Here is a 21,874-nt window from a genome sequence, read left to right on the forward strand (position 1 = left end):
ACTCTGTCTCAAAAAAAAAAAAAAAAAAAGAGAGAGAGAGAGTAGGAGAGACATTTGACATAATCAAGTAAATAAAAGAAGAATTTTAAAAAAGCAGAAATACCTGATGTTTGTAGAGGGGTGCATTGGAAGAGTCACTGTAGTTAAACAGAAACATGTTGATGAAGTGGATGAGGATGCTGGGGGCGTGCTGAGATACATGGACGTCAAAGCAGCACCACTTGAAAATGATCATGAAAACCAGGTATCCAAACAGACACAGGATAAAAATCATCTCAGGGATAAATTGCAGAATGATGTTGAGAGTTCTTCTGAAGTATCTAGGGGTGGAAAACACACACATACACAAGATAGAACATCAAGGGAACATTAGGACTTAATTATTCTCTCAAAGCACAAAAGCACAAAATGTTCTATCTTTTTTTTTTCGCACTACTGGCAAACAACAGCACCCCACATCCCCCAGCAAAAAGCAATCCTGTGTAGATGCACAGAAAAGAAAATAGGAAGGAAATACTGGAAAGTGCTTTTGCACAAAAGAGTCAGAGAGAACCACGGTCTAGAAGTAACATCTAAAGCAAAGGTCATGCCCACACAGAGAAGGTGGTGATCTGACCACAGCTTCGCACGCGGACCTAGCTCACAGTTGCACATTTAAAGGCAAGAGGATACATAATGGGGACTTGGAAGCTTTTTCCTAAGAACGCTCTAAGATAGGGGTCGGCAAAGTGTGGCCCACAGGCCAGTTGAGCCTATCATCTGATTCTGTACAGCCTAGAAGTTGAGAATGGTTTTTGTTTTGTTGTTTTTGTTTTTTTGAGATGGAGTCTCACTCTGTCACCCAGACTGGAGGGCAGTGATGTGATCTCGGCTCACTGCAACCTCTGTCTCCAGGTCCAAGGGATTCTCCTGCCTCAGCCTCCCAAGTAGCTGGGATGACAGGTGCCCACCACCACACCGGGCTAATTTTTGTATTTTTAGTAGAGACAGGGTTTCACCATGTTGTCTAGGCCGGTCTTGAACTCCTGACCTCAGGCAATCCACCTGTCGGCCTTCCAAAGTGCTGGGATTACAGGTGTGAGACACTATGCCTGGCCTCCAGTCTTTTTTTGAACCCTCAAATATTTCTGCGGCCAGAGGAGCACTTACCTCGGAGAGACTGTCTGCTTAGGAGAAACGGAGGTGCTGCCATTTCCAGCCAACCAGCTTGTCTTGGCTCAAGCCAAGATGCCCAGGGAAGTACCCCGCATAGGAAGAAAACTTGTACAGAGAGATGCGAGTCCCAAACCAGCGGCTCTGTCCCCACTCATCATCAGTGTGATCAGACAGAGCAGGCAGACGGTCCATCAGGAAACTTACATGTGATTGAAAAGGCTAAGGATGACACCAAAAACCATCTGGACAATTCCCAGGATCACCGACATCTTCATTTTATAGGAGTTCAAAAATGTGAGTTTGTTTGAAGCCAAGTTCCAAATCTGGATGGGAAATGGGGCAAAAAACAAGTGAGAGAGTCTTAGAAGTTCTACTAGAGTCGAGGGCTACAGCACAACTTTCCCTGAGCAAATCGTTCTGGGAACCGCACTTTCATATTTCAGTCAAGCTCAATGCATGCATTTCAGAGTCTGAAAAGGAAAAAAGGATGAAACCCTTTATAAATGCAACTTTAAGGACAAAAGTAACAGGATCATTAGTGCTATTATCAAACTGCTGCAGGAAAAATAGAGGAGAAAAATCCTACATGAAAAGATAATCTGGGAGGCCGAGGCAGGTGGATCACTTGAGGTAAGGAGTTCAAGACCAGCCTGGTCAACATGGTGAAACCCTGTCTCTGCTAAAAATACAAAAATTAGCTGGGCATGGTGGCGGGTTCCTGTAATCCCAACTACTCAGGAGGCTGAAGCAGGAGAATCGTTTGAACCCAGAAGGCGGAGGTTGCAGTGAGCCGAGATCGCGCCATTGTACTCCAGCCTGGGTGACAGAGCAAGACTCTGTCTCAAAAAAAAAAAAAAAAAAAGAGGAAAGCTAATCAGTGCCATTATGGCAAGAGCTCAAACTTGCCTCAGTTTCCCTAATCATGGTCTGTAGATCATTGGCCCATGAATGTATCCAATGCTTTTTAATAATACCACCTCTTACTCTGAAAGTCTGTAGTGCTTCACATTACGAAGCATTTCCCCAGGCCCTTCTCAAAAAGCTGTTCCACTAGCCAATCTTTGTAAGCACGATGGGTAAGACACAGTCCCTGCCTTCTACGCGACCCCTGTTTTAAACAGCACTGCCAGGTGGGGATCATGTGTACCTGTCCTGCCCCAAACGATACTGATGATACTGACATGAGGAGAAAGCACACTGGTTGGTTGTGAAGGGGGCAGGTGGGTGGAGGGGTTAGTTAGGGTCTCACGCTGGCTAAGGACCAGAGTCACTAACATTCATCTTCCCCATTTAAATCTCAGCAGCCCCATGGTCTCCACTCCCACTCTGTGGAAAGGATTCCAGGTCCATGCTCCTTCCCCTGTCCCCATCTGTACTTCAGGTACATCCCAAATTGTTTTCAGGTTTGCTCTGGGACACGTCAAAGGTGACAAAGGCACAATGGCTTTCTCACCTTTTCTTCTGAATGACTTCCTCCTCCAAACTTCTTTGCTTCTGTTAAGGGGCCAACATCCAACCACACACAACCTCAAACACAAACATCTCACTCCCTCCAACACACGCACGTGCTCACATGGTCAGGTGCTAATTTGCACTGATCCTTCCTTTGCAATGTCCTGAGCCAGGCCAGAGGTGCATCTACTGAAGAGGCGGCTGCTGGGCAGCGGGGAGAAGGGACTCCAGTAACAGGTGCCCAGACCCCAGAGATGCCTCCTCTACCCTCACACGGGCTTTGGCATCTAAGTGGCACCAGGTGTGCCCCAGCCCTTGGCATTCCCCTTGCCCACCTGGCTGGACAGTTCCCACAGGCACACTCAATGCAGTGAGGGCAGGTGTGCTAGCACACTTTAAACCGAGCCAAATCTGACACATTAAAAATGTTGGCCAGGTGCAGTGGCTCACGCTTGTAATCCCACCACTTTGGGAGGCTAAGACAGCAAGATCCCTTGAGGTCAGGAGTTTAAGACCAGCCTGACAACAAAGTGAGACCCCGTCTCTACAAAAATTTTCTTTAAAAATTAGCCCAGCATGGCGTGGTGGCTCATGCTTGTAATCCCAGCTGCTAAGGAGGCTGAAGCAGGAGAATCACTTGAACCCGGGAGGCAGAGGTTGCAGTGAGCTGAGATCGCACCATTGCACTCCAGCCTGGGCAACAAAAGTGAAACTCCGTCTCAAAACAAACAAACAAACAAAAATTAGCCCAGCATGGCATGGCACGTGCTTATAGTCCCAGCTGCTTGGAAGGCTGAAGCAGGGAGATTGAGCCCAGGAGGTCGAGGCTGCAGTGAGCCATGATCATGCCACTACATTACAGCCTGGGCAAGAGAGCAAGACCTTGCCTCTAAATAAATAAATAAAAAGAAAATTTTAAAATGTTAGTAGTTAAGTACCAAGCACATACTAAGCAATTTAGATGTGTCTATTTCATTTAGTTCTACTGAAAACTCTGTGAGATATAGTTATTCTCATTTTACAGATAAGGTAATTTATCAAAACCACAGGAAGAGTAATTTACTTACATACCAAGGAAGAAATAACATAAGAGCAACTAATATTCAAGAAGTATTTACCACGTGTGTGCATCAGACTCTGTTCTAGGGGTTTTACGTGTAAACATAATTTCATTTGCTGAGCAACCCTAGGAGTTAGGGCTGGTGTTTTTCTTGTTTTTATTTTTATATGTATATATATATTTTTTGAGACAGAGTCTTGCTCTGTCGCTCAGGCTGGAGTGCAGTGGTGCAATCTCGGCTCACTGCAACCTCCGCCTCCCGGGTTCAAGCGATTCTCCTGCCTTAGCCTCCCTAGTAGCTAGGACTAAAGGCACCCACCACCACGCCCAGCTAATTTTGTATTTTTAATAGAGATGGGATTTCACCATGTTGGCCAGGCTGGTGTCGAACTCCTGACCTCAAATGATCCGCATGCCTTGGCCTCCCAAAGTGCTGGGATTACAGGTGTGAGCCATCGCACCCAGCCTAGGGCTGTTATTATATGCATTTTATAGGCGAGGAAATAGATATAGAGATGTTAACATGCTCAAACTCACAGAGCAAGTAAACAGAAAAGCAAAGAGTTAAACACAGGCAGTCTGATTCCCGCGTTAAGAGCCCAGGCTCTTAATCATTTTGTTGTGTTCATTTGTTATAAAATTTTCAGAAACACCTTAAAGGTGTAGATAGAACATTACTTGAATATGGCTCTACGTGGCCAAATATTTTGTGATTTGATTCACAAATAGACGCCAAATGCAGCCAGTAAATGCACTGTAGAAATTTGTATTATGTAAAAAGTAAGCCGATATATATATATGATACAAGTACTAACACACGGACAGACATTGATATGGTTTGGCTGTGTCCCCACCCAAATCTCATCTTGAATTGTAGCTCCCATAATTCCCACGTGCTGTGGGAGGACGCCAGTGGGAGATCATTGAATCATGGGGGTGGTTTCCCCCATACTGTTCTCACGGGAGTCAATAAGTCTCACGAGATCTGATGGTTTTATAACGGGAAACCCATTTCCCTTGGTGCTCATTCTCTCTCTTGCCTGCCACCATGTAAGATGTGCCTTTCACCTTCTGCCATGATTGTGTGGCCTCCCCACACAATCTTTTTCTTTATAAATTACCCAGTCTCCGGGATTCTTTATCACCAGCAAGAAAATGGACGAATACAGACATGTTCTGTTAGAGTGGTTATCTCTGAGGAACAGGACTGCAGGAACTGGAGAGGTAGGAAAGGCAACTTCTACTTTTCTTTTCTTTCTTTTTTTTTTTTTTTTTTTTGAGAAAAGTCTCTCCGTATCACCCAGGCTGGAGTGCAGTGGTGTGATCTCAGCTTACTGCAACCTCAGGTTCCCAGATTCATGTGCTTCTCCTGCCTCAGCCTCCCGAGTAGCTGGGATCACAGGCATATGCCACCATGCCTGGCTAATTTTGGTATTTTTACTTTTTTTTTTTTTGAGATGGGCTCTCACTCTGGTTGCCTAGGCTGGAGTGCAGTGGCATGATCTCAGCTCACTGCAACCTCCACCTCCCAGGTTAAAACAATTCTCCTGCCTCAGCCTCCCAAGTAGCTGGGACTACTGGCATGTACCAACGTGCCCAGTTAATTTCTGTATTTTTAGAGGAGACAAGGTTTCAGCATGTTGGCCAGGCTGGTCTCGAACTCCTGACCTCAAGTGATCCACCCTCCTCAACCTCCCAAAGTGCTGGGATTATAGGCATGAGCCACCACACCTGGCCAACTCCTGCTTTTCTTTATATAATATTTTGTGTGGTATAGATTTTTAAAATCATATATATATGTATTATTTTAGGATAGAAAGACAAACATTTTCAAAATTCTAAATGTTACTAGGAACAGATTTCATTATTTTCAAAATCCCACATTCTCTTTCACCCTGACATATTTTCTTTCTTTTCTAACTTGTGGGCAGATGACAAAATTGCATGCAGAGTAGAAACTCAGGATCATTCAGTTCTGCAATGTGAAATACTGTAGCTCCACTCTGTCTGAGGAGCAGAAATGGACAGGCAGGATTTGCTGATGAATTAACTGTGGGCTGTGGAGGGGAGAGACGAGACTATCGGAGCAATGAGATTCCAAACAAAGGAAGATCAACCAGACCCTAAGATCATCCCCATCTAGATTCCTTCTCCACCTGCTTACTGAATATGAAATTCCTTTGACCAAGGACAACGTCTTGCAGGCCACAAAAATTCAAATTAGTTTTTAGCACTTTGCAACTTACAAACCAGCCTTCAAGGACTTTACCACTTTTGATAAAACTGAGAATGCAGGTGTCCCTGGGTGGCAAGTATAAACAAATCCTGGGCAAACTTTCTGTTTTTGTAAGGGCAGGGAGGCGGGAGATAGCAGGATGACCCAGGAAAACTTAAGAGGAGGTGACCTGTAAGCCAGGAGAGACAGGAGAACCAATTTTAGGGCTAGTACTATTTACTTCTAACCGTCAGCAACAAAAACTGAGGTCTCAGGTTCTCTCCCATAAAGAAAGAGCTTAGAAGAAACATGGACAGCATTTGCCAGGTTCCGTTTTCATTTGGAGCATAAGGCCGCCACCTGGTGGCAGCATGCACTGGACCAACAGAAATAAACAGCTTTACATGAATGGGCATGTATTATGGCTCCTCAAAACCACTTTATATCTACAGGCAGCGAGGAAGTATCGTTTTGCTTAGCTCAAATCAAGCTGACTAGGATAGATATAACAAATAAAATGAAGCAAATACCTTTTTAAGAAGTGTCAATTCTATGCAGTAAAACAAAGCAAACATAAAAACAAATCCACACTTCTTTAGAAACAAGGGAAATGTTTCCCACTGCGAGAAAATACAAAGCAGGGAACTTAAACTTGATTAGGATGCTAAATAGCTTATGTAATATGCATTCTCCCCAGGCAACCAAGTGCCTTTTAAAGAAGCAGTTATTAAGCACCAGGGATGTGACTGATGGAGAAAGAGGCAGATGTTTGGGGAACTATATGGAAAATGGGGCTGGGTAGAAGGTGTAGATAGAACATTTACTTGAATCTGGCTCTACAGGTCACAAAAACATCAGCAGAAGTTATTTTATCTCAATACAAGTTTGTTGATTTGACAGGCTTTGTTGGCCTTTTCTTCTCTATCCAGAGGTCTCCTCCATATTTATTGTTTGCACAATAAATATTTAACCCAAGAAGACATTATTACCGGATCAATCCCAAATGGGTATGGATTTCCAAAATACACTCCTGGTATGGCTGGGTCCAGCTGCAGATATGGATTTTCCTCCATTACATGAGTACTTTAGAGGGAGAAAGGGAGAAAAACAAACAATGATTAACCGGGGCAGAAAAAACACTATAGTACCACCAGTCATGAACTTGCCCACCAAAGCCCAGCTATTGGTGCAGCTCATCAATTCAGCTGATTCAATATCTACTACACATCAAGTATTGTCCTAAGCACTGAGCTACAATCTGAGTTTCCAAAGAGATCTCAGCCTGATGTGCTAAAGTAAAGAAAATCAGGGCCGAGAGCAGTGGCTTACATTCATAATCCCAGCACTTTGGGAGGCTGAGGTGGGAGGATCCCTTAAGCCCAGGAGTTTGAGACCAGCTGGTTGTGGTGGCACATGCCTTTAGTTCCAGCTACTTGGGAGGCTGAGGAGGGAGGATCACTTGAGCCTGGGAGGTCAAGGCCGCAGTGAGCCATGATTGCACCACTGCACTCCAGCCTGGACAACAGAGTGAGACTCTGTTGAAAGGAAAAAAAAGGGGGAAGGGGGAGAGGGGAGAGAAGGGGAAAGGGAAAGAGAAAAGGAAGGAAAAGGAAGGGAAATCAGGAGTTGTACACACATCAGAACTGAAGTAGAAGGCACGGATGCTGGGAGAACACAGGAAAGAAACTCCAGCCCAGGAACATGCTTGGGAAGTGTCCCAGGGAACACGGGAGCTGCTTCTGAAGGATGGATTGGTTTTTTATATACACACCTCAACTGCTACGAAACTCACCTCTAAAAACATGTAGCCCATTGAATATCTTTAAACCTGTATCCCCTTTTCACCCAGAAGCATGTATGTCAATGGGAAAAATTTTCTTTTTTCTTTTTTTTTTTTTTGTTTTTTGAGACAGAGTTTCACTCTTGCTGCCCAGGCTGGAGTGCAGTGGCATGATTTCAGCTCACTGCAACCTCCGCCTCCCCCCACAGCCTGACCCCAGGTTCAAGCAATCCTCCTGCTTCAGCCTCCCAAGTAGCTGGGATTACAGGCATGTGCCACCACGCCCAACTAATTTTTGTATTTTTAGTAAAGATGGGGTTTCACCATGTTGGTTAGGCTGGTCTCGAACCCCTGACCTCAAGTGATCTGCCCGCCTTGGCCTCCCAAAGTGCTGGGATGAGGCGTGAGCCACCGCACCTGGCCCAGAAATTTCTTACTCTCTGACTCTGCAAGCCTTAAGGGGGTGAGAAAGTTGAGCTAATTTTGTTTAAGAACCTGCATCTGTGGAAGGGTTCAAGGAATGAGCATTTGCAATGAGGAGGAACAGGCCTGGCACGGTGGCTCATGCTTACAACCCCAGCACTTTGGGAGGCTGAGGTGGGTAGATCACTTGAGGTCAGGAGTTTGAGAGCAGCCTGGCCAGCATGGTAAACTCCCATCTCTACTAAAAATACAAAAATCAGTCGGACACAATGGCACGTGCTTGTAATCCCATCTACTCAGGAGGCTGTGGCAGGAGAATTACTTGAAACCAGAAGGCGGAGATTGCAGTGAGCCAAGATTGCACCACTGCACTCCAGCCTGGGCAACACAGCAAGACTCCATCTACAAAAAATAAAATAAATAAAATTAAATTTAAAAATAATGAAATGATGAAAAACAGACAGCACACAGTCTTGACAGGCTGTCCGGAAATATACTCCCTTCCCTTCTGCAGTGAGGTGCTGGGGGCCTTAGGTAGCAGCTGCGGGAATCGGGAAGCCTGGCCTACTGTCCTGGCCCTCAATATACAACGGCAGCAGCTGATCGTGACTCACTCACCCAGACATGACCCCCATCCTAATTGCATGACTCAGTGCAAATGGCTGGATTTCCATAGCAGAGAAGTGTTTGTGTGTTCACAAAGGGAAAAGTCACCCCTGACAGGAGGGAACTGGCCTGGCACCCACAGCTAAGCCATCGTGTATCCTGCTGAGCATAAACAACTTCAAAGGACAGCAACATCAGGCAAGGCCACCTGGCCGCTACGATAGAGTGAGAAAAAACAAGATCATTCCACAATCATACCCCGATACAGGCAAAAAGAAGGATATAGTCCAAACCACAAAAATGATCCAACATCCCTGCATCCTAACAAAGGCTAAATCCCCTAAGCCCTTTCTAATACCCTCTTAAGAGAGATCGTTTTCCCAGCGATGCACCATTTCCTTCGCTGAGTCAATACGCCCAACTCCAATGACTACAGGAATGTTTTCGGTGGTCTTTCAACCATCAAGGAAGCAGGTCCATCAAGGAACCAGCTTGCAGCTGGTGACCAGAATCAGCTTGCTGTGTACTTCAGCTGTCTTTTTCTTCTACCACAGTGATAATGAGGTTCTGCCTTATACTCCTGATCCTTCACATACGGCTGAGCATTGCTCCAATTCAAGACCAAAGAGTCTTGAATTGGGGAAGAAGATATTTGCAGGTGCATAAGAGAACAGCATTCATACCCATATCTGCAGCGCGGTAACAAGACAGTTAACTTGAGCCTTTCACAATCATATTCCATGGGAAATGGAATTTCATGTTGGTAGTCTGGTGAAATTACGCAGATTGAACAAGTTTCAAAACTCATCTCAGCCAGGCGCGGTGGCTCACGCCTGTAATCCCTGCAGTTTGAGAGGGCGAGGCAGGCGGATCACCTGAGGTCAGGAATTCAAGACCAGCCTGGCCAACATGGTGAAACCCCAACTCTACTAAAAATACAAAAATTAGCTGGGCGTGGTGGTGCACACCTGTAATCCCAGCTGCTTAGGAGGCTGAGACGGGAGAATCGCTAGAACCTGGGAGGCAGAGGTTGCAGTGAGCCAAGATTGTGCCACTGCACTCCAGCTTGGGCCACAGAATGAGACTCCGTCTCAAAATAAAAAATAAATAAAAATAAAACTCATCTCTATACTTATGAGTTTAAATCTAAAGAGCAGAACTAAGTGTATGAATGAATGTGTTTGTTTGTTTGTTTGTTTGTGATGGGGTCTTGCTCCATTGCCCACGCTGGAGTGCAGCACTGCCATCATGGTTCATTGCAGCCTCAACCTCCCAGGCTCAGATGATTTTCCTGTCTCAGCCTCCCGAGTAGCTGGAACCACAGGCATGTGACACTGTGCCCAGCTAATTTTTTTTATTTTTCATTTTATGTAGAGGCAGGGTCTCCCCATATTGCCCAGGCTGGTCTTGAACTCCTGGGTTCAAGCGATCCTCCCACTTTGGCCTCCCAAAGTTCTGAGATCACAGGTGTGAGCCACCGTGCTCAACCTAATTTGTTTTTAAATTTATGAAAGTTTTGTTCTTTTGGGCATCTCTTTAGAATACTAATTGCAAAGCAAAAAAAAAAAAAAAATCAGATACAGCTGTCTGTATGTCATTCTGGAAAACGTTTTATCCTTCATTTTTCTATATTTTTATTTTTCTACATTTATTTAAGGTAGGGAATCCCATCTCTATGTCAGGGAACTTAGGCCTAGCAGAGAAACAAGAAGTGACTGCATTAGAGTCTCCATGCCCCACACTAAAGATTCCTACAGTCTTCTGGAGCCTCTCTGTGCTAACATCAAGCCCCTTGAATGCCCTCAGGAAAGCTTTGTCAAAAGAAACCCAGGATTGGGCCAGGCGTGGTGGCTCATGCCTGTAATCCTAGCACTTTGGGACTCCAAGGCAGGTGGATCACGAGGTCAGGAGATCAAGACCATCCTGGCCAACATGGTGAAACCCCGTCTCTACTGAAAATACAAAAATTAGCCAGGCATGGTGGCGTGTGCCTGTAGTCCCGGCTACTCAGGAGGCTGAGGCAGGAGAATCGCTTGAACCCGGGAGGTGGAGGTTTCAGTGAGCTGAGATTGAGCCACTGCATTCCAGCCTGGGTGACAGAGCAAGACTCCATCTCAAAAAAAAAAAAAAAAAAAAAAAAAAAACAACCAGAAAGAAAGAGAAAGAAAGAAAAAGAAAGAAACCCAGGATTGAATCTTTTCTAGCTGAAAAACTCTTGGATGAAATTGATTGTTCATTCTGTCCCTCATTTACGATGTTCACTACAGATTTTGGTGAGCCAGTAAAACCCATGAAGTCCCTTGCTTGGGAGAGGAAGAATGGGAAAAGAGATTGTGAACACGTTTACCTATCTCAGCCTTCACTTTGGTCCTCTTTTCTCATTTGTTCAAAGGGAAGTTCCAGGATGAGACAGAGAAATCTTAAGCTGACCCAAAGAAGCCGGGCAGAGACAGATGTTAGGAAATATCACCATTGATATGTAGGTTTTACAAACTAGCCCTCATGCTGCTGTGGAAATCTCAGGTACGTGATGCACATAGCCTAAGATCCTCCCTAAAATCATGAGGCTGTCACAATTTCTGTTTGTTCACGTCACAGTCCCCTATCCTCCAGAGTCCCCTGTCCTCCTCCAGTTCATTAAATTGACCTACCTCTTAAACTCTAAAATCTTTCTCCCCATAAAAGTCTCCATTCCTGAAAGGTTGTGTTTCCATTCTGAAGACTGCTTGTCTGATTAACTGCATAAAATCACTGTGGAATGCATAGGGGAAGGGTGGACTGTGCGGATTTAGAGTTTCCAGGTCTCTCTATTCTACAGTCCCCACATCTCCTTACCAGGTGACCCCTATGCCCAACTCTGTCAGCCAGAGGACAAATACAGGGAGACAGCATTGCAAAACCAACCCTTTCCTCATTTGCTTTTTTTTTTTTGAGATGGAGTCTCGCTCTGTTGCCCAGGCTGGAGCGCAATGGTGCAATCTTGGCTCACTGCACCTCCACCTCCTGGATTCAAGCAATTCTCGTGCCTTGGCCTCCCAAGTAGCTGGGATTATAGGCACATGCCACCATCCCCAGCTAATTTTGGTATTTTTAGTAGAGATAGAGTTTTACCATGTTGGCCAGGCTGGTCTCGAACTCCTGACCTCAAGTGATCCTCCCACCTCGGCCTCCCAAAGTGTTGGGATTACAGGTGTGAGTCACCATGCCCAGCCTCTAATTTGCTTTTGTTTGAGACAGCATCTTGCTGTGTTGCCCAGGCTGGAGTGCAGTGGTGTGACTGTAGCTCATGCAGCCTTCACCTCCTTGGCCCAATTCATCCTCCTGCCTCAGCCTCCCAAGTAGTGAGGACTATAGGCATGCCAACTCATTTGGCTAATTACTTTTTCTTTTTCTTTTTTTTTTTTTTTTTTTTGGAGATGGAGTCTCACTGTGTCACCCAGGCTGGAGTGCAGTGGTTCAATCTCGGCTCACTGCAACCTCCACCTCCCAGGCTCAAGCAATTCTCCTGCCTCAGCCTCCTGAGTAGCTGGGATTCCAGGCGCCCACCATCACACCTGGCTAATTTTTGTATTTTCAGTGGAGACCAGGTTTCACCATGTCGGCCAGGCTTGTCTCGAACTCCTGAGCTCAGGTGATCCGCCCGCCTCAGCCTCCCAGAGTGCTGGGATTACAGGCGTGAGCCACCGCACCTGGCCTATTTGTTTTGAATTTTCAAGTGCACCTCTGAGTAGAGCTAGGTGTAGACTCCCCCAACCAAGAAAACAGTCACTGAGGCCACCCAGATGGCCAGCGACTGCGCCATCTCTCTCCATCAACTCACTTCCATGTGCCGTTTCTGAACATGGGTTGGACACTCCAAGAAGAGCCGAAGATGTTCAAGGACTTGGAGAAGCAGTCATTGTAGATCAAACCCGTGTAGATGGAGAAGATGCCCATAAGTAGGATCAGATAGCGCCCGTGGAAGAAGGTGTTCCAAATCTGACACAGAGGATGATTGTCAGTGGGCTCTGAAGCAGACCCCGGAGGAAGTGTTCTATAGGATGTCTCCAGCATCACCGGTGCAGGCACCCTTTACGGGGGCCACGTGACCATGGCAGACATCAATCATCCAGACAGGAAGAGCACACACATCACGGTTTTTAGAACATATAGGTGCACCAAAAAGTCCTAGGCTGGTATTTGTTATCGTTAAGCAAAAACCATATAGGCAAAAATTAGCCAGGCATGGTGGTGCATGCCTATAATCCCAGCTACTTGGGACACTGAGGCAGAAGAATCACTTGAACCCAGGAGGTGGAGGCTGCAGTGAGCCAAGACTGCACCACTGCACTCCAGCCTGGGTGACAGAGCAAGACTCTGTCAAAAAAAAAAAAAAAAAAAAAAAGCCGGGTGTGGTGGCTCACACCTGTAATCCCAACACTTTGGGAGGCTGAGGTGGGCAGATCACCTGAGGGCAGGAGTTCAAGACCAGCCTGAGCAACATGGTGAAACCCCATCTCTACTAAAAATTAGCCAGATGTGGTGGTGTGCACATTAGTCCCAGTTACTCAGGAGGCTGAGGCAGGAGAATCACTTGAACCCGGGAGGCGGAGGTTGCAGTGAGCTGAGATTGCCCCATTGTGCTCCAGACTGGGTGACAGAGCAAGACTCTGTCTCAAAAAAAAAAAAAAAAAAATACATATATATATATATGCATGCCTCAGATAATTCCATTGCGCCTGCATTAGAAAATAAACTGGAGTGCAAGCAAGGCCTCATCTGCTTAGGAAGGAACTTGAAAGCAGATGGCTGGTGTCTCAGGTGCTTCCAGGAAACAAGCACTGAACTGACCTCTCATGGCTGCTACATTTATGACAAGTCAGATGTATACTCATTTTGCATCTTGTCATTGTAAAGTTGAGTCCCTGTCTATGTCTGCTGAGAAGAATAAAGTGCTTTCTCATAATACTGAATAATGTGTGTCAATCATTCCAAGAAGTGTTGATGTGTAACTCTGAAACTCAAAATGTTTACCATACAAAACTACGTCTTTAAGCTTGGCATAGAAAATTATATTGGTCACAAGTTGATTGTGTCCTCTAACCTCGACATCGCTGACCTAGCTGTAATTAATTCAACCTGTAATGAAACATTGCGGATATCCTTTTTTTTTTTTTTTTTTAGATGGAGTCCCTCTCTGTCACCCAGGCTAGAGTAAAGTGGCGCGATCTCGGCTCATTGCAACCTCCACCTCCCAGGTTCAAGAGATTCTCCAGCCTCAGCCTCCCGAGTAGCTGGGACTACAGGTGCTCACAACCATGCCTGGCTAATTTTTGTATTTTTAGTAGAGACAGGGTTTCACCAGGTCTCTGATCGAGGAGATCAGTGGCCTCAAACTCCTGATCTCAAATGACCCACCCACCATGGCCTCCCAAAGTGGTGGGATTACAGGTGTGAGCCACTGCGCCCGGCAAGCTGATACACTTTGAACTAATGCACCCTCTCGAGTTGTCTCAGCCTTCACAGTACTCTGCGAAGGTGGAGAAACTTAAGAGTGGGGAAACGATGTTCAGGGTTTCTCAGTGTTCAGAAGAAAACGGGTCCCAGGCTGCTTCTGCCATGAACAAATACTCATGATATTTTAAGTAAAAACACTACAAATAGTATGCACTACTTGATGCCAATTTTTGAAAAATTGGTGGATAAGCACAAACAAATTGGAAAGATGTCCAAAAGCATTCCTGGTGATTTTTCTCTAGGTCACTAGATGTTGCATTTTTCTAATGTTTACAATGATTATGTATTTCTTTCATAATCAGAGAAAAAAAAATCAGAGTTAGAAAAAATACATAATGAAAAAGAAAAATCGATGCCTTATTAAGTCATGAACAAAAACCCAAAAATGCTGCAAGGAACGGCACCAAACCATCCAAAGGAATTACCTTTGGCCAGAAGTTTTAGGTTAATTCTGGCTCTTTTTTACTTTCCTTCTCTCCCTTATTTTTCATAAAAAACGTGTTATTTCTATGGTGAAAACCACATACAGGTTTTCATACTCTGAAAATGAATGGGGGCAAGATGGTCAGTGGACACTCACCTCATTGTCTGTCTTCTGGGAGAGCAAGCGTCTCTCATTCAGAACCATCCAAAGTGCGGCCAGGAGCATCACGGTTCCGTGACCACAGTCTCCAAACATCACAGCGAACAGGAAGGGGAAAGTGATGATGGTGTAGGGGGCTGTGGAGGGGAGACGCACAATACCTGAGGCCTCAGCACAGCCTCAGGGCCCCCACCTCAGATTCCCTGCCACAGCTCCAAGATCTTCATGCGGGCTTCCATAAGTCTTTCTGGTTGTCTTTTCTCACCATCCCCACCCTGACACGTGATTAACGGCCATATAAATGAGTGCGTCTGTTTCTAGGCATTCTTTTTTTCAATTTTTTTTTTTGAGACAGGGTCTCACTCTGTCACCCAGGCTGGAGTACAGTGGCACAATCATGGCTCACTGAAACCTCCACCTCCTGGACTCAAGTGATCCTTCCACGTCAGCCTCTTGAGTAGCTGGAACTATAGGTGCATGCCACCATGCCTAACTAATTTTTAAATTTTTCTGTAGAGATAAGATCTCACTATATTGTCCAGGCTGGTCTCAAACTCCTGGTTTCAAGCAATCCTCCCACCTCGGCCTCCCAAAGTGTTGGGATTACGGGCATGAACCACTGCGCCCAGTCTATAAGTAGGATTCTTATTCCCCACTTAACAGATGTGCTGAGGCTTAGAGAAGCTGAGTGACTTGTCAAAAATCACAAAGTCAAAAAAAAGAAAAAATAGAAAAAAATCACAAAGTTTGATGGAACATAAGATCAGCTTTCTCTCTCTAGGTGCTTTCTCTACTCTTCTCCACACCCACCTTTTGTCTGTTTCTCCACCATTCACATGCGCCACACACCACCAGCAGTTTGCTCACAGGGACCCTCAACCCAGGAGGCCCTTGCTTTACAGGCCACAAATTAGACTGGACCTCAGGCTGGAGAAGAACAGCACCAGGCACTGCTTGGATAAAGGGTATCTGGTCTATCCTTTGACTTTATCTATTTTTGGAGAGAGGATCTCACTCTGTCGCCAAGGCTGGAGTGCAGTGGCGCCATCTTGGCTCACTGCAATCTCCACCTCCAGGGTTCAAGCATTTCTCCTGCCTCAGCCTCCTGTGTAGCTGCGATTACAGGTGCCTGTCACCACACCCTGCTAATTTTTGTATTTTCAGTAGAAACAGGGCTTTGCCATGTTGGTCAGGCTGGTGGTCTCCAATGCCTGACCTCAAGCGATTCACATCCTCGGCCTCCCAAAGTGCTGGGATTACAGGCGTGAGCCACCACGCCCAGCCTACCCCTTTATTTTATTAACCAAGCTAGCAAGATTCCATAGGTTAGGACACCAAGAATCGAGTCTTCTAAGTTCTGTGTACTGGTGTCTTTCCCACACAGTAACTACAGGACAGTGAAGATGCCAAGATATCGCCCTCATTGAATTGGTGAAGGAAATGAACACCGACTTCAGCTGCCGGATGAAGCTGCAGTTTAAGGGCGCACAGGTGAAGACCAAGAACAAGTCTTTCACCAATCGGCATTTACAGACGACATCACAGGGTATTAGGAAACCAAGGAGGATTTTAGGAATCCCACTGCTTGCCCCTACTATCCTACTTCTTCCTCCGATTCCCACAGCTACTACCCTAGCCCCAAGCCTCACAGTTTTAACAAGTTCACCTCCTCGGTCACCTCAGGGGTCCATCTTACCCAGTTTTCACACTGCTCAGTTGTGCAATTAATCGAATCTTTACCTGGGTTTATCTCGCGGTAGCTGCCGACACCATAGGCATCAACAATATTCTGGAAGCCAGCTGTGAATTTATTGGTCCTGTTAAATGTGGGAGGGGCTGTTTTAGATTGCACTGTGGTCATGATGGGGGCCATGGAGGAGCCACTTAGTTCCTGGAAAAAAAAAAAGCGACAAAGATGTAAGGAGGAGAGTCTTGGGCTGGGTGTCAGCACAAGGGTCACAGTCCCAGCTCCTGCTGTCCCTTACTGAGTGAACTTGGGGCAATCCCTTGACCTCTCTGAGACTCATGACCTCATGTGTAGAGAGTTAATACCTTCCCAATACTTATCCAATTCATCTCACAGGAGGACTGTCAAGAGAACTGAGTCCCTCCGGGAGGGAGTCTCTGACAATCTCCCATCTCCTGCTGCCGTAAATGCGAACGTTATGACTCCCAGCCCTCTATGCTTCCCTCCTCTCCGCTTTCTCAATTCATCCCCCCTTCCAAATGGCCCTGACCCTTCCCCAATTTTTTCCTAATTGCCTGCTTAGACTTTCAAACTCCAATGTGTCACCAACACCACAAAATCCAGGATTCATCGACTTGCTGCAGAGCCAGGTCCCCTCCACAAACTCCTGCCCCTTCAGCAGAGCCTCCATTCTCCCAGGTTCCTAGAACCTTGGAATCACGGCTTTGTCCCTTCTCTGGTTTCAGTCAGTCGATCACCCACCAAAGCTTGCTAATTCCCCCTTCAGAATCCTTCCTCCGATTCCCACAGCTCACCCTAGCTCCAAGCCTCAGCACCTCTGCCAGCCTCTCCCCTCTCCGTTTATCTAACACCCAGATTGCTCAAGCACTCTTTTAATACAACAAACAAAAAGCACTATCTTACTCATGTTACTCTCCAGCTTTAAAATCTTCAAAGGCTGCCTATAGCCTAAAGAATGAAATCAAAACTCTTTAGTCTTGTGATCAAGACTACTTAACAACATGCCTTAATCCTCCATTTACACCTTCACCCCTCCCCACACCTCCCCATGGAAACTGGCCACGTCTACACTAGCCACCTCTCTTCTCCACTTGCTCAACTCTTTTTTCTTTTTCTTTTTTTTCTTCCTGAGACAGGAAGTCCAAGGCTAGAGTGCAGTAACATTATCATAGCTCACTACAGCCTCAAACTCCTAGGCTCAAGCGATCCTCCCGCCTCAACCTCCTGAATAGCTGGGACTACAGCCATGCAATGCTATTTTGCACACGCTGGTCTTGAACTCCTAGGCTCAAAGGATCCTCCCGCCTCAGCCTCCCAGAATGCTGGTATTACAGGCATGAGCCACCGCATCCATTCTACCTACTCGAGTCTTAACAATTCCAAGCGCTCCCTGTCCAGGAACCGTACAGCCACCGCACGCCCAACAGCACTTGCCATCTGCACATCCAGTGGGATCTGACACCAGCTGGACGAGTGCTCATGGTCCCAGCTTCAATCCTCCGCTGCCTTTGGGAGGCCCCACCCCGCCCCACCTCCCTTCACCTGCTCCCTGGCCAGCCTCCCACCGTTCTGCGCACGCATCACTTCCTCCAGGACGCACCCCTGCCCTGCTCGGCCTGGTTGAAACGCTTCTTAAGTGCCCCGGTTAGGTGGTTTTTGGACCATGATGTGGTGACATGGGAGTGCATGAGGAACAGTTTCTGTATTCAAATCCTGCCTCCTGGCTATAGGACTGTGGTCAGGTTACTTCTACTTTCTGTGCCTCCATTTCTTTATCTGTACAAAGGGGATAAGGAAAGCCCCCACCTTCTAATCCATTCCTACTACAAGGCCTTTACCTTCAGATCCCTCTACCTGAAAACCGTTCCTCCCGCCCCCAATCTTCCCATCTGCCTACTTAGAGGGGGTTTCTTCAGATACCACGAGATCTGCCGTCACCAGATATGCCACCCAGCTAGCAGGGCAGACTTCCCACCCAGCTAGTTCCCCATCGGCTGAACCAGCTACATGCCACCCAGTCCTCAACCTAACGGTTTCACTCCTGCCACCCCGTGAAATCATTCAAACAAGCTAATCACACCCTTCTGCAGGAGCCAAAGGTCACCTCACCCTCGCTCACTGCAGAGCCTGCCTCCCACCGGCCCTGCTGGTTCACTTTCTCCCAAGCACAGTTCCCGAGGGCAAGCCCCGTGTGGCCCACATGGCATGCGGTGTTCTCCCCTGGGCTCTGAGGACGAGTGACTAAAAACAGCTGTCAAGCCCGTCTGTCCAGTGTCGGGGTAATGTGTTCAGCCATCTTGTACTATTTCGGGCAGAGGGGGGTCCCTCCTTCATCAATGGGGTGAATAACGTGATCAGAACAAGCCCCTCACCGTCTCCTGCTTGGTTTCCTGCCCACCACTCATCACTGCCTGAAGTCTCATTAGTCACGACATACCTCCGTGTCCCTTTCTAGAATGTCTATCAAAGCAGAGCCTTGGCCTGCCAGTGCGTAAGCCCTAGATCCATTCCTAGTACACAGGGAATGTCTAAGGAATGAATGGAGCGGGTGGTGAGAACTCAGCAAGGACAGAGTGCTTAGCGCATTGCTGGCACACAGCAAGCAATCTACATATTTTGGGTCTTATTATAGGTACTTGGTTATTTGTCTTTCCAGCTAGACTATAACCTCCATGAGGTAACACTTGGTATCTACACTCTAGCAGAGTGGAGCTGGGCATGGTGATATGTGCCTGTAGTCCTAGCCACTTGGGAGGCTGAGACGGGAGGATCAACTGAGTCCAGGAGTTTGAGGCTGTAGGGCAGTATGCCCATGCCTGTGAACAGTCCTGCACTCCAGCCTGGGCATCATAGCGAGATCCCCATCTTTAATAAGAAAAAAATAAAAAGACACCCCCCCAGAACAATAGTCTAGCTGAGAGACTGGCACATTAATGCACAGTATGGGCCGGGCACGGTGGCTCAAGCCTGTAATCCCAGCACTTTGGGAGGCCGAGACGGGCGGATCACGAGGTCAGGAGATCGAGACCATCCTGGCTAACACGGTGAAACCCCGTCTCTACTAAAAAAAAAAAAAAAAAAAAAATACAAAAAACTAGCCAGGCAACGTGGCGGGCGCCTATAGTCCCAGCTACTCGGGAGGCTGAGGAGGAGAATGGCGTAAACCCAGGAGGCCGAGCTTGCAGTGAGCTGAGACCCGGCCACTGCACTCTAGCCTGGGTGGCAAAGCTAGACTCCGTCTCAAAAAAAAAAAAAAAAAAAAAATGCACAGTATGGTCAGGCATGATGGCTCACACCTGTAATCTCAGCACTTTGGGAGGTTGAGGCAGGTGAGGCGAATCACCTGGGGTCAGGAGTTTAAGACCAGCCCGGCCAACAGGGTGAAACCCCATCTCTACCAAAAATACAAAAATTTGCTGGACGTGGTAGCGAACACCTGTAATCCCAGCTACTCAGGAGGCTGAGGCAGGAGAATCGCTTGAACCCGGGAGGTTGAGGTTGCAGTGAGCCAAGATTATGCCACTGCACAACAGCCTGGGCTACAGAGTGAGACTCCATCTCAAAAAAAAAAGCTCAGTGTATACTCACCAAAGATCAAAAAATGGTGAACAACTGTCAAACACTGAAAAAACGAAGGAATTTCTTTTATGTCCTCAAGCGGGGTTAAGAACTGAGGACGCAAAGATGAAAGCAGCAGTCCTACCACCAAGTCACTTGAGTTCATGTTGCCCCTGAGGCCAACACCCTCTGAGAGCGCAGCAGAGGAGCTGACTCATCAGACCCCTCCCGGCTCCACCTGCCACACACCATGCCTTGCTCCAGTGCCCTCTTGATACGTGTGGCATCTGCCACCGGGAACCAGATCTCGGCGATGACACACTGCTGGGTGACGTCGATGTTGCACATGTTCAGGATGTGGTAGACGGCCTTCATCTTCTGCACCTTGATGAGCCACGAGTGCCAGCTGGCAGCAGCTTCCTGCAGCAGGCGCTGGCGGTGACACTCTGTTTGTGTTATGACCTATACGAAAAACAACACACAGGAAAACAGAGAACCTTCACAGAGCTGTCTGACAATGTGCCGAAAATGGAGGGTCACAGGCCACAGCAGCTTCCTCTGCTCTGAGAAGGCTCCTCTGACCTGTGGCTGTCACCTGGCCGTTAACTCTCCTGAGCAGTTTATCTCCCCTCCTAGAGGCTGAAACCCTTAGGCAGAGATTGTATCTTCCTTTTCCTCTAAATTCCTCATTGTCCTATTCTTACGGGTTGAACTGTCCACATAAAAGAGTCCTAAATTCTGAGATCTGTGAATATGGCCTTTCTGGAAAGAAGGTCTTTGTAGATGGAATCAGGTTAAGATGAAGTCATAATCCCATATGACCACTGTCCTGATAAGAAACAGGGACGCGGAGGCACACAGGGAAGAATATCACATGACAACAGAAGCAGAAATTGAAGGAGGCACCTGCCAGCCAAGGAATGCGGAGGATGGCCCATGGCACCAGAGCTGGGGAGAGGCAAGGAGCGGCTGCCTTCAGGTCTTCGGAGGGAGCCCGGCCCTGCCAACGCCTTGATTTCAGACCTCTGGCCTCCAGAACCGCCACAGAATAAATCCCTATTGTCTTAAGCCACCCAGTTTGCAGTAATTTGTTCGAGCAACCCTAAGAGACGACTATATCTACCACAACGCTTTACATACATAATCCCTCCAATCAATGACAAGTGAACAAATGAAGGAATGAATGGACAACTGGGCCCACACGGAATTTATTTAATGGAAATCATTTTTATGTTTTGATGATGCAACAAACAAGGTAATCTTTTTCAGTACACATGGCCTCTGTAAGAGGCACACTGTAAGAGACACATGGTGGCTCTAAGATTAATGAGAGCCATGAGGCCCACTGAAGTGTCTCACAAGCCAATATTACTGTCACTTAGCAACATAATGCCACCTGGCCTGGGGATTTCCAGGAGACAAAAGCACCTCAGCACAGATGAGACTTTCAGAAACCTCAAAGAGCGCAGCCCGAATTAAATGCCTCCGGATCAGATAGTGTCTAAGATTCATCTTTGGCAGGGACTGAACCAAAGGAGAAAACTGCCCCTGTAGAAGGTGCTCAGCTGGGATCACCTGAAGCCCCCGTCATACTAAATGTAAGCACACAGTTAGCAGAATTTCTTTTCCATTCTCCTCATGACGTTTTCATAAAATCAAGCATGGAGTACTGGGAGGAAAGGACTTCAATGGCTTCAGGGGAAACAATGTTTTTGACAAGTGACAAAGAAGGAATGGAGAGGATTTAAAAATTAAACACAGGCTGGGTGCAGTAGCTCATGCCTGTAATCCCAGCACTTTCGGAGGCTGAGGCATGTGGATCACCTGAGGTCGGGAGT

The 21,874-nt window shown here is 46.8% G+C and overlaps 1 protein-coding gene across 1 annotated transcript in view; it reads right to left on the bottom strand.

The window, feature by feature from the left end:
* Positions 1-21,874, bottom strand: part of ATP6V0A4 (ATPase H+ transporting V0 subunit a4) — a 68,225-nt gene that overhangs the window by 24,109 nt on the left and 22,242 nt on the right. Inside the window, exons 9-15 of the mRNA XM_026456390.1 lie at positions 20,286-20,498; positions 16,511-16,661; positions 14,768-14,907; positions 12,512-12,669; positions 6,872-6,965; positions 1,360-1,478; positions 104-320 (exon numbers count right to left, since the gene is read on the bottom strand). Of these exons, the coding sequence (XP_026312175.1) occupies positions 104-320; positions 1,360-1,478; positions 6,872-6,965; positions 12,512-12,669; positions 14,768-14,907; positions 16,511-16,661; positions 20,286-20,498 (1,092 nt within the window). The remainder of the gene's footprint in view (positions 1-103; positions 321-1,359; positions 1,479-6,871; positions 6,966-12,511; positions 12,670-14,767; positions 14,908-16,510; positions 16,662-20,285; positions 20,499-21,874) is intronic.

Source organism: Piliocolobus tephrosceles, chromosome 8 (assembly GCF_002776525.5).
Source record: "Piliocolobus tephrosceles isolate RC106 chromosome 8, ASM277652v3, whole genome shotgun sequence".
In the NCBI taxonomy this organism is placed as follows: Eukaryota; Metazoa; Chordata; class Mammalia; order Primates; family Cercopithecidae; genus Piliocolobus; species Piliocolobus tephrosceles.